This window comes from Bos taurus, chromosome 3, assembly GCF_002263795.3.
Source record: "Bos taurus isolate L1 Dominette 01449 registration number 42190680 breed Hereford chromosome 3, ARS-UCD2.0, whole genome shotgun sequence".
Classification (NCBI taxonomy): Eukaryota; Metazoa; Chordata; class Mammalia; order Artiodactyla; family Bovidae; genus Bos; species Bos taurus.
The window spans coordinates 8290662-8301969 of record NC_037330.1 but is presented as its reverse complement, the minus strand read 5'-3'; the positions used below and the strand labels follow the sequence as shown (position 1 = coordinate 8301969).

At 49.8% G+C, this 11308-nt stretch overlaps 1 protein-coding gene across 2 annotated transcripts; it reads left to right on the top strand.

Moving 5' to 3' along the window:
* Positions 1–1698: 1698 nt before the first annotated feature.
* On the top strand, positions 1699–11234 carry NDUFS2 (NADH:ubiquinone oxidoreductase core subunit S2). 2 transcript variants are annotated; one of them, XM_010802740.4, is made up of 14 exons: positions 1699–1814; positions 2608–2714; positions 5691–5935; positions 7409–7529; positions 7678–7790; positions 8212–8286; positions 8456–8533; positions 8675–8760; positions 8965–9084; positions 9766–9895; positions 10288–10383; positions 10554–10637; positions 10769–10826; positions 11016–11234. In XM_010802740.4, the coding sequence occupies exons 1-14, from the start codon at positions 1720–1722 to the stop codon at positions 11051–11053; spliced, it is 1446 nt and encodes a 481-aa protein (XP_010801042.1). In that variant the 5' UTR covers positions 1699–1719; the 3' UTR covers positions 11054–11234. The 2 variants fall into 2 exon arrangements, with proteins under 2 accessions (XP_010801042.1, NP_001068605.1); NM_001075137.1 differs by having other exon boundaries at positions 1709–1814; positions 5691–5881; positions 11016–11229.
* Positions 11235–11308: the final 74 nt, after the last annotated feature.

Here is an 11308-nt window from a genome sequence, read left to right as displayed (position 1 = left end):
GCCGGAGGCACAAAAGATGCAGTGTCCTAGGCAGCCCCCCAGGATCCCTCACCCTAGCTCAAGTTGCCCCCAGGGCCAAGCAGCCCAGAGTCTATCCTGATTTCTCATCTATCCTGACACGCGTCTGTGTGTGTGTGTGTGTGTGTGTGTGTGTGTGTGAGACTCAGTTGTGTCTCACTCTTTGCGACCCCTATGGACTCTAGCCTACCAGGCTCCTCTGTCCATGGAATTTTCCAGGCAAGAATACTGGAGTGGGTTGCCATGCCCTCCTTCAGGGCATCTTCCCGGCCCAGAGATGGAACCTGCATCTCCTGCATTGCAGGTGGATTCTTCACTGCTGTGCCACCAGGGAAATACCTCTTAGGCTGGATTAAGGCAAAAAAAAAAAAAAAAAATGCAGTCCCCACCTCGTTCTCCCACACTATTACCACATTGACTGTGTTTCAGGGAGACAAGGCCCAGGGAGCCGACGGGGAATGAAGGGGGCAGGGAGGCCCAGCCTCTGCCTGGCTCTTGGGGGCTGCCCAGTCTTTACAGATCGTCAGTTCCCACAGCGTGGGATATGGCCCCACCCTTTGGTACAGTTCCCATTAGGTTAACTAGAAGTTTGCCTTTCCCCTCTTTATTTGAAACTAAGAGTTACTTGTGTCTGCCACTCTCTTGGTCTGTCTGTCCCACCCTGCGGCACTGCTGGTGGGCTCTGGCCCAGGGACCCTCTCAGGGGGATATCTGGGGGAAAGCCTCTGTCCAGACCCCAAGTGGAAGGGATGTGCAAACTCAACGGGTGGCCCAGCTGGAGCTCAGCTTAGACGCCGAGAGAACAGGAACCAGATCCAAGGCTGGGAAACTCCTCTTTGTCTGTACCGCACAGAATTGGGATCAGACTCCTATGGTACCACATTTCTATGCCATTGGCCACGGGAGAGGCCAGGTCAGAAACACATGAGGTAAAAGAGACTGACCAGGGATGGAAGTGGGATGCTAGGGATCAATAAGGGCATTTACCGAGTCTGTAATTCTGTAGGTTCTGGAAAGCTGGCAGATATCAGGGTCACCTACAGGGGACCTCCTCTCCTCCGCTAGGATGAAGCGACTCCTACACACCCCAGCAGCCTGCTCCAATGCTGGTGGCCTTGGCCTCCTCCTCTTTTTTTCCATTCAGGTTTGGCGGGAGTTCTCAGACCCGCCCAGTCCCACTTGGGCCCCTTTTCCCTAACCCATTTAGGCCATCTGGAAATTAGCTAGCTCCCTCTGCTCCAAATCTTTTGGATTTGGGGATAAGAAGGTAACTGGCAAAGCCTGGCGCTACCCTAGAAGGGCAGGACTACAGCAACAGAGCGGCGCAGGCAGAAAGTGGGGAAGGGTCTCCATGTCAGTGTGCGTCTGGGACCGGGCGGCAGGACACTTTCAAAGGCGAGCACGGGCAGCGCGGCGAGGCTTCGTGAGGGGAGCCGCTGCCAGCGGCAGCGGTGGCAAGTTTCTGTGGCTCAGCCTTTGAAGAGCCCATCAGGAGCGGTGGGAAGCACGGTCCCCAGCCTCAGGTGTTTAAGCGAAAGTGAAGCCGAGGCGCAGAACCCGGATGGTGTCAGGTTAGCGAGCGGCGACCCAGCCAGCTTGCAAAAGGGCGGGTGCGTGGCGCCGATACGCGGGAAGCCCGCAAGGAGGCGCGCTAGAGGCACTTCCGCCAGGTTCTCCTTCCAGCAGTGCACGGCGGGCAAGATGGCGGCGCTCAGGGCTCTGTGCCGCCTGCGGGGCGCCGCGGCCCAGGTGCTGCGGCCCGGGGCTGGGGTCCGACTGCCGATTCAGCCCAGCAGGTGAGACCAAGGGCGGCGCCCGTTGCGCCGTCTCCAGGGCTGGGGTTTCTCGAGTCTGGGAGCTCCACGGGCCCTATGACCCCCTAGGAAAGAATGACCCGGGCCCGTGACCCCTCTCCCTGGCCTGCTCTCTCGGGTTCCAGGATCCAGCGGTACCTGTTCTGGAGGAAGGAGGAAAGATTGTTTCAACTCGATCTGCCAGGGCTGAAATCATGTGGAGGGAGACGCTGCCCCTCAGCATTAGCGATATGTCACCCACCCCCCATACGCCCGGCTGCTCCTACCAACCCCATAAGGGGTGGGGCGCGACTGGTGAAAAGTCTCCTCAGACGCTATGAAAGAAAAGGAAAACAACCCCGATGGACTTAAAGGAGGAACGTAAACCAAGAATCCCCGGGCCTCAGTGCATCCCTCTGGCCATACTTGAGCAGAGCCAAGGAGCGAGCATGCCCCACCCCCCTTTTCTTACTCTTCGGTTGACCTTGAATAAACGCCTTTCTTGGATTCGTATTCACTAAGATGGGAACCATGAATATGACCATAAATTAAAGGACCTGGGATCCCTATCTTTGCATGCATAGGGTTGTTGGGTGAAGTGATTCCGGGAATGTTATTAGTAAGAACGGAACTTCTAGAGTTCCAGTTTGTTCTGCCAGAGTTACACAGCTCTGTCACGGACTTGGCATTGATGAATCCCAGACACCCTTCCCAGGGCCCATGTGAAAGTGAATGGGAACAGAGGATCCAAGCACTGTTCAGGCCTTTTGTCTAGGATTTGTCATTACCTCCCCAGGGGTGCTCGGCAGTGGCAGCCAGATGTGGAATGGGCAGAGCAGTACGGGGGTGCTGTCATGTACCCCACCAAGGAAACAGCCCACTGGAAACCTCCTCCTTGGAATGGTGAGTGCCCAGGGTCACTGTCCCAACCGATACACTTCCCTGCCCTACCCTGATTTCTGAGTGCTGTTGAGCTGTCTGTCTGAGGCAAAATTTAGCCCCCAACTTTTTTTGCTTGCAATAGTCTACTTGCAACTCACCACATATGATAATAATGATAATAGGAGGTATTTATCAAGTAGAATATTCCAACGGAAAAGAAAGAGGAGATTCCAGACAACCCTTGAAGATCCCTACCATATTTATATATTTAGCTTCAGCTTTTTCCAGAGGTTTAATATATTTCGTGCTAAAGGAGTGTTTTCCCACTGGCACCCAAATGAAACCTTTCTAAATATGAAACTCCCCCCCACCCCGCCATAAAACTAGCCCTTCTTGTGATTTTTAATTTTGATCAATGACTCCCTCATTTTCCTAATCCCTTAGGATTGAAACTTTTCAGTCACCTTTGGCTCTTTTTTCTTTCTCCCCCCCCATGTCTATTTTCAATATGTCACCAAACCATGCAGATTCTTTTGTAGTAATGTTTCACATCTGGTTATCTTGCCCTTTGTTGATTTGGTTTATTTTATATTAGACCTTGATTTTCTTGGGAATCTCTTTGATGGGGTCCTGCACTGATCTAGTTCCCCTTCAGCTGTCCTGTACAATTTCATCACCTTTATCTTCCCTAAACATTGTTTTATACTATGCCATTCATTCTTTTGCTCAAAAACCTTTAGAAGAACTTCCAGTTACCTTTCAGAAAACTTAACAGTAATAATAGCTGAGTGCTTATCATGTGCTGAGTGTTTTTTGTATGCATTATTTTACTTGCTGCTGCTAAGTTGCTTCAGTCGTGTCTGACTCTGTGCGACCCCAGAGACAGCACCCGGCTCCGCCATCCCTGGGACTCTCCAGGCAAGAACACTGGAGTGGGTTGCCATTTCCTTCACCAATGTAAGAAAGCAAAAAGTGAAAGTGAAGTCACTCAGTTGTGTCCAACTCCTAGCGACCCCATGGACCACAGCCCACCAGGCTCCCCAGTCCATGGGATTTTCCAGGCAAGAGTACTGGAGTGGGGTGCCATTGCCTTCTCTGTTATTTTACTTAGTCATTACAATAACCCTATGAGAACCCCCAAAAGACAGCAAGGAAACGCACCCTATGAGAGTGATATTATCTCAGTTTTGAGGAAATCATGGTGTAGGGAAATTAAAAGGTGATCGAGGACACAGGTGGATTTGTACGTGGGTCTGTCTGACTCCAAAGCCCAGGGTGAAGAATTTTGGTTGCATAAGTAGAGTCTGGTTTCAGATCTCAACCCTCCATTTACTAGTGAATGAAGTACCTACTTTCATAGCATTATTGTAAGGATTAAAAGATGCTAGTAACATAAACCACTCAGTGTAGTGATTGGCTTGTGCTCAGGCCTCCCTAAGCGTTTCTAATAATCCTGATAATTGAACCATATCCCCCACTGCCTGCCAACACTAATCTTCTGCCGCTTGGTAGATAAGAATTCCACAGATACTTACTTCCTTGTTTCTAAGATTTGACATATGTTCATTCCATAGCCTAGGATGCCTCTTCTCTCTTCCTATCTGTATCATTCCCTGTATTTAAGAAGCAGCCTATATCTTGCCTCCACGAAGTCAACACAGACTTCTTTCCTTTCTTTAAATACTTAGCTAAACAACTTACCGGAGAAGGCAGTGGCAACCCATTCCAGTACTCTTGCCTGGGAAATCCCATGGACGGAGGAGTCTAGTGGGCTACAGTCCATGGGGTCGTGAGGAGTCAGACATGACTGAGCGACTTCACTTTCACTTTTCACTTTTATGCATTTGAGAATGAAATGGCAACCCACTCCAGTGTACTTGCCTGGAGAATCTCAGGGACGAGGGAGCCTGGTGGGCTGCCGTCTGTGGGGTCACACAGAGTCAGACACAACTGATGCAACTTAGCAGCAGCAGCAGCAGCAGCAAGCAACTTACTTGGCAACTTGTAAATTTGACCTGTGTTACTAGTTTCTCATATGTACTTATTTCCCAAACTAAATAGTAAGCCTCTTGAGGGTACAAGCTGTCAATTAGTAGTGGTAAAAATGAAGTATTGCTCTTGCTCTTGCTAAGTCACTTAAGTCGTGTCCGACTCTGTGTGACCCCACAGACGGCAGCCCATCAGGCTCCCCCATCCCTGGGATTCTCCAAGCAAGAACACTGGAGTGGGTTGCCATTTCCTTCTCCAATGCATGAAAGTGAGAAGTGAAAGTGAAGTTGCTCAGTCGTGTCCGACTCTTAGCGACCCCGTGGACTGCAGCCCACCAGGCTTATCCATCCATGGGATTTTCCAGGCAAGAGTACTGGAGTGGGGTGCCATTGCCTTCTCCATAGTGACCCCATGGATTGCAGCCTAACAGGCTGCTCTGTCCATGGGATTTTCCAAGCAAGAGTACTGGAGTGGGGTGCCATATACATTTCCCAGTTAGTTGGACATTCAGCATACAGCTGGAGAGCAGTGTATCTTAGTGGTTAAGAGTGTGGAGTCTGAAGCTGCCCAGGCTGAGTTAAATCCTGACTCTGCCACTTACTGACTCGGGGGAATTCATTTATCCTTTCTGGCCTCAGTTTCTTCAGTAAGATAGTTACTAATAAGGTTGTTGAAATGATTAAATTAATTAAAATAAATAAAATGCTTAGAGTAGTGCCTGGCATATTATAGGGACTGTATAAATGTTATCTATCATTTTTTTTTTAAGGTATTCTGAGAGATGTGGAAAGAGTGAGGTTCATGGTCCCTCTCCCTCTCATCAGAAAGTTTAGGTCTCCTTCCCTTTTCCCCAGCTGATGGTGTTCTTCTTGGTTATGTTAAAGATTGGGAAATTAGCAGGATATGGAATGGTGAGATGGAAAGTATACAGGGAGATGCGTTTCCTTGCTGTCTTTTGGGGGTTCTCAAAGGAATCACCATTTGGCTCAACTATTTCCCACTTCTCAGATGTGGACCCTCCAAAGGACACACTGGTGTCGAACCTGACCCTGAACTTTGGGCCCCAGCACCCAGCAGCCCATGGAGTCCTGCGGCTAGTGATGGAGCTGAGTGGGGAGATGGTGCGGAAGTGCGACCCCCACATCGGGCTGCTGCACCGGGGCACTGAGAAGCTAATTGAATACAAGACCTATCTGCAGGTGTGTGGGGCGAGGGGCACTGAGAATCTCATTGAATACAAGACCTATCTGCAGGTGTGTGGGGCGAGCGGGGCCTGCCGACAGGACTGGGCATGCTTTAACCTGGGGCTTTGCCGGTTTGCTGGCCCAGAAGCCCAGAGAAGGAGGGTGTTGTGGGGGTTGGGAGGGAACCCTGTTTAGGTTATCAGGACAGTTTCGGTTGGGAGGATGGAGAGATGTGGCAGGGGACGCTGGGCTTGAATCATCTGGATTTGGTTTACCCAACAGAAAGGCTTTGGAGCCAGAGCTACACTCCTAACTCTTCTCTGGCTGACTTTTGGCTGGCCCCTTTACCTTTACTCCAGTGCCTCAGTTTCCCTGCCCTCATATCATGCTAGTACGTCAGAGCTGGCGTCCCTGGGGTCAGGGAAAGAGGAGAGCGACGTCAGCTCCCCAGGACTAACAGCTGATTCTTGTATCTTCCAGCTTTCTAAGTTTGTTTTCGAAATACTCAGTGAGTCAGAGTGACCGGGAGGGAGTTTGTGAGAGTTTGCTGTTTTTGGAGAACTCTGTGACCCAAATAGTGAGGGTCAGATTTGAAGAAACTGGATCCTGGGATAGGAATCTGAAGTTTTTCTTCTTACTGTCACGAAGAAAGCTCTTGATAACAGGATGGAGTTAGGATTTAGAACCAGCTGACTAGGATGTGATTCTCCCAAAGAGTCCCGGCAATGATGGTTTCTGGTCCTCTGGTAACTGTCCACAGAGTTAACCCCTGTAGCTTTATCCCACGTCACAGTGACATCAGGGCAAGAACTGGCTGTTCCAAAGAGAGGCGCCTTAGCTCCTCCTCCTTCCTGGAAACTGAAGTAAACAGCTGGGACTTAGCTTTCTTGGTATTGTGCGGATGAGTCCTTTCTGTCTCTTTCCATCCTTGCTCTTCCTTAACTTCCTCCTAAGATTACCTTTCCCCGTCAGTATCTTGGATAGACTGTTCTTGGACAGAGGTGTCGCCTGGCCCGGAAGACAAGCTTGGCAGGGGTGTGCTGCAGCCAGCTCATACTGGCTCGCAGGAACAGATTGTTAAATTTTCAGTTCTGTGGGCCAGTTGTTAAACACAGCTATCATTAAAAATTAAATTATGCTAGCTTGCAGGTTAAGATACTAAAAATCAAGGTAAGAAGTATGACAGTCCCCGATTCTGTTACTTTGCTGCATTCCTCTGTGCCATGCTCTCTGGGCGTTTGCTTTTGTGGCATCTGTGTAGTGGCAGTACTGCATGGTGGTGTGGTACCCTGCCCAGTGCTGTCTGTTCAGTTACGTAGCATTGGTAGTCAAAAATGGGACCTTGTAGGAGTATTTTTACCATGGAAATTGGCAAACCCGACAGATCAGGGTCCCCCCCCCCACACCCCCTCCACCGCTTCTGAGATTGGGAAGACTTATATAGCACTGACCTCTGATGCCCACTGAGAACAATGCTTCTAGCAGCCAGACTGAGGGTTCCTCGGCCTGTTAGATGTGACCCAGATTTCTCCCTCTTCCCAGGCCCTTCCATACTTTGACCGGCTGGACTATGTATCCATGATGTGTAATGAACAGGCCTACTCACTGGCCGTGGAGAAGCTGCTCAACATCCAGCCTCCTCCTCGTGCACAATGGATCCGAGGTGTGCCCCAGCCCCTTCTTCCCGTGGCCCACTGTGAGGATCGCATAGAGCCCGCCCCCCGTCTCAGGAGCACTGAGCCCAGAACTGTTCTGTCAGCCTGGATCCCTGGCTCCTGTATCCATCTGTTCCTGTCTTCACCTTTCTACAGTGCTATTTGGAGAAATCACTCGACTTTTGAACCACATCATGGCTGTGACCACACATGCCCTGGACATTGGGGCTATGACCCCTTTCTTCTGGATGTTTGAAGAAAGGGAGAAGGTATGAGGAGGCGGAAAGGATGGGAAAAGGGGAGGAGGTACCTGAGATGGAGCAGGAATGAAGGATGTGAGAATAAAAGGAACGCGAACATTTATGGGGAGAAGGTGTATTTAATCTGGGTTTTATATATATATGTATTTTAAGTTTTTGTTACGTATTTTTATTTATTTAGCTGCATGGGGTCTTAGTTGTGGCATGGGACTAGTTCCCTGACGAGGAATCGAACCCAGGTCCCCTGCCTTGGGAGCACAGAATCTTAGCCACTTTTTCACCAGGGAATCCCCTGGGTTATATTTTTAAGGAGCTTTGTGTTGTGAAGTGTCGGTTGGGCCCCAGAAGGCTGGAGGCGGGGGAGTAAACCACCACGGTGTTGGACTTAGGGACCCAGGACTTTGTCACTAACTCAGTGTGTCCCGTCAAGATGTTCGAGTTCTACGAGCGCGTGTCTGGGGCTCGGATGCATGCTGCTTACGTCCGGCCAGGAGGTGTGCACCAGGTGAGCCGGTTCCCCTGCCGGCCTCGAGGGCCAGCCCTTGCTTGTATCGTCCGTGGCCACTGGGGGGCAGCACTTCGGATGGAAGCGCCAACCCTACGCCTCCGAGGCAGAGCTGGCTCTCCCTAGCAGAGCCTCCGTACTCATTGTTGATCCTCCGTTTGTTTTCTAGGACCTACCCCTTGGGCTTATGGATGACATTTATGAGTTTTCTAAGAACTTTTCTCTTCGGATTGACGAGCTGGAGGAGGTAAGTTACGAGTCAGTGGGAAGAATCCCTTTTCCCCCCAGGAAGGGTTCGTGGGGTTTTAGTCCCCAGTTGTAAAGAAATACAGAGGTATCTGAGGAGTGTCTTGAATAGTGTTCATACAGCAGTTTTCTTGATCAACAGATGCTGACCAACAATAGGATCTGGCGAAATCGGACAGTCGACATTGGGATTGTAACAGCAGAAGACGCACTGAACTATGGTTTTAGGTGGGAGGAATAAGGCTTCTCTCTTTAGGGGTGGGTGGGTTCCAGATTAATATCTTGGCTTCAGCTGTGGCACCTTCCTTGCCAGGCTGACTTTCTATCCCATGCCCAGAGTGTGCGGGCGGGAGAGGGGAGCCTGAGGAAGAGAGCATGCCTCCTTTCTTGGTCTGTGGACAGTGGCCCTTGACTCTTTTGCACTCTCTGCAGTGGGGTGATGCTCCGGGGCTCAGGTATCCAGTGGGACCTGCGGAAGACCCAGCCCTACGATGTCTACGACCAGGTGGAGTTTGATGTGCCTATTGGCTCTCGAGGGGACTGCTATGATAGGTAAGGCCCAAATCCTTTCTTAGCCCATTGTCCCCCTGGTTTTTTCCCTGTCTAAAACCTTTCTCTTAGCTACTTTCTTTTTTCTCATACTTTATAGTATCTATTAGAACACCTGTGTGTATTAAATTAGGTTGCTTTTTAAAGTACTTTCACATATGTGGCATCTTATTTTACCCTTACATTCTCCTTATGTCTTGGATATAACTAGTTTTGGCCGCATCTTATAGCTGAAAAAGCTGAAGCATAAAAGTTAGAGATTAGCCTGGGACTGTTCTGTCAGTAATGCTTGAGACTAGAAGCCTCCTGATACAGTGCTCTTTCCACTAGATTCCAAGCTTCAAATTCCACTGCTCTTTACTGACCCCAAGAAGAGTTTGCTACTGTTTTCCTTTTGAGTCAGTTTGACTCACCTCCAAAAAAATGTTTAATAAGAGAGTAGCTAAAGAGGGAAACACTACAGGACATAGCCTGAGAAAACTAGGAGAGGATTTGGGAAAGGGCCCAGTGCTGAAATCAGAAGACTAGGTTTTATATAGGTGCCCAGGCCAAGCAGAGATGCCGTACTAGGGGAGTGAAGAAAGTTACCTGCACTGTTCGGTTCAGCCCAGCGCATTCTCCCAGCCTCACATCCAATCCTCTGGCTGCTTGTCTCTTGTTCTTAGTCCGTCTCGTCTCCTTCAGATACCTGTGTCGGGTGGAGGAGATGCGCCAGTCCATTCGAATCATCTCACAGTGTCTGAACAAGATGCCTCCTGGGGAGATCAAGGTTGATGATGCCAAAGTGTCTCCACCAAAACGAGCAGAAATGAAGGTTGGCTCGTTGTTATTCAGTTGCCCAGTTGTGTCCAACTCTTCGTGACCCCACAGGCTGCAGCACACCAGCCTCCCTGTCCCTCATCATCTTCCGAAGTTTGCCCAAGTTGGCTACAGGGGTAGAAAAAAGCGGGGGTGATGAGGGGCAGTGACTGGGGAGGAGTGTCTTTGGATTAAATCCTACTTTTCAGTTTTCCTTTTTCAAAGAATTCTCTGTGAAAGATTGTTAACCTCCAATACTCTCCTCTCTTCTTTCTGTATCTTCTCTGCTCACTGACTTACATGGGGGATTTTAGACTCCCTGGGGATAGAGATTATGTTCTGTGTGTGCAAAGGCCTGCCATACAGTTTGGATCCGGCTTACTGATGCGGCCTTGTTCCTTTCTCCAGACGTCTATGGAGTCACTGATCCATCACTTTAAGCTGTACACTGAGGGCTACCAAGTTCCCCCAGGAGCCACATACACAGCCATCGAGGCGCCCAAGGTGAGGCGGGCAGGGGGAAAGACTGTGTGCAGTGGGCGACTGGAGACAGATGTGCAATTAAACTCTCGTTCATCAGTGAAAGAGAGGACATGAGGGTGAATAGAAAGGATTTTGCTGGCAGAGAAAAGTGTTCTTCCCGTTAATGAAGGCAGGCAACCTTCTTCGGACAGGGAGAGTTTGGCGTGTACCTGGTGTCTGATGGTAGCAGCCGCCCTTACCGATGCAAGATCAAGGCTCCTGGTTTTGCTCACCTGGTAAGAGCCAGCCTCAGTGATTCTAACTCTTCATACGTGAATCCAGTAATGGTTGAGATCTTTATGAACTTTCATTCCTTCTCCTCCACCTTGCTTCTCTTGCCTAATACTTGCTGTCTTAATCTCTCCAGGCTGGTCTGGACAAGATGTCTAAGGGACACATGTTGGCGGACGTCGTTGCCATCATAGGTACAAGGCCTGTTGTGTAGTGGAGGGGTTCTAGTCAAGGGGCTTTGGAACTCTGATGGGAACAGAAACCAAACACCTCTGTTTAATAGACTGCAGGCATAGACCCAGATCCTCAGTCTCCTGGGCACTGCAGGGACTGCTAGATCCTTGGTAACATCACTTTTTTTTCTCCTTGCCCTGACCTCCTAGGTACCCAAGATATTGTGTTTGGAGAAGTAGACCGGTGAGCGGGGGATCAGCGTCGGATCTCCCTGCCCTCTGTGCAGCCTCTCCATCATTGCAAATGGGCCTGTGCGTGCGTGCGTGTGTGTGTACACGTCCATGAATGCTTAGCTGTCAGGCTTTCTGTGCATGTACTAGAAAAGGAGAAATCACAATAAATTAGCCACGTCTGGCCCCACACCCAAATTTCTGGTTTGTCTTTCCCAGTGTCTTACCGTCTTTCACTTTAAAGAGAAACTTAGGGCGTTTGTCAACCATCT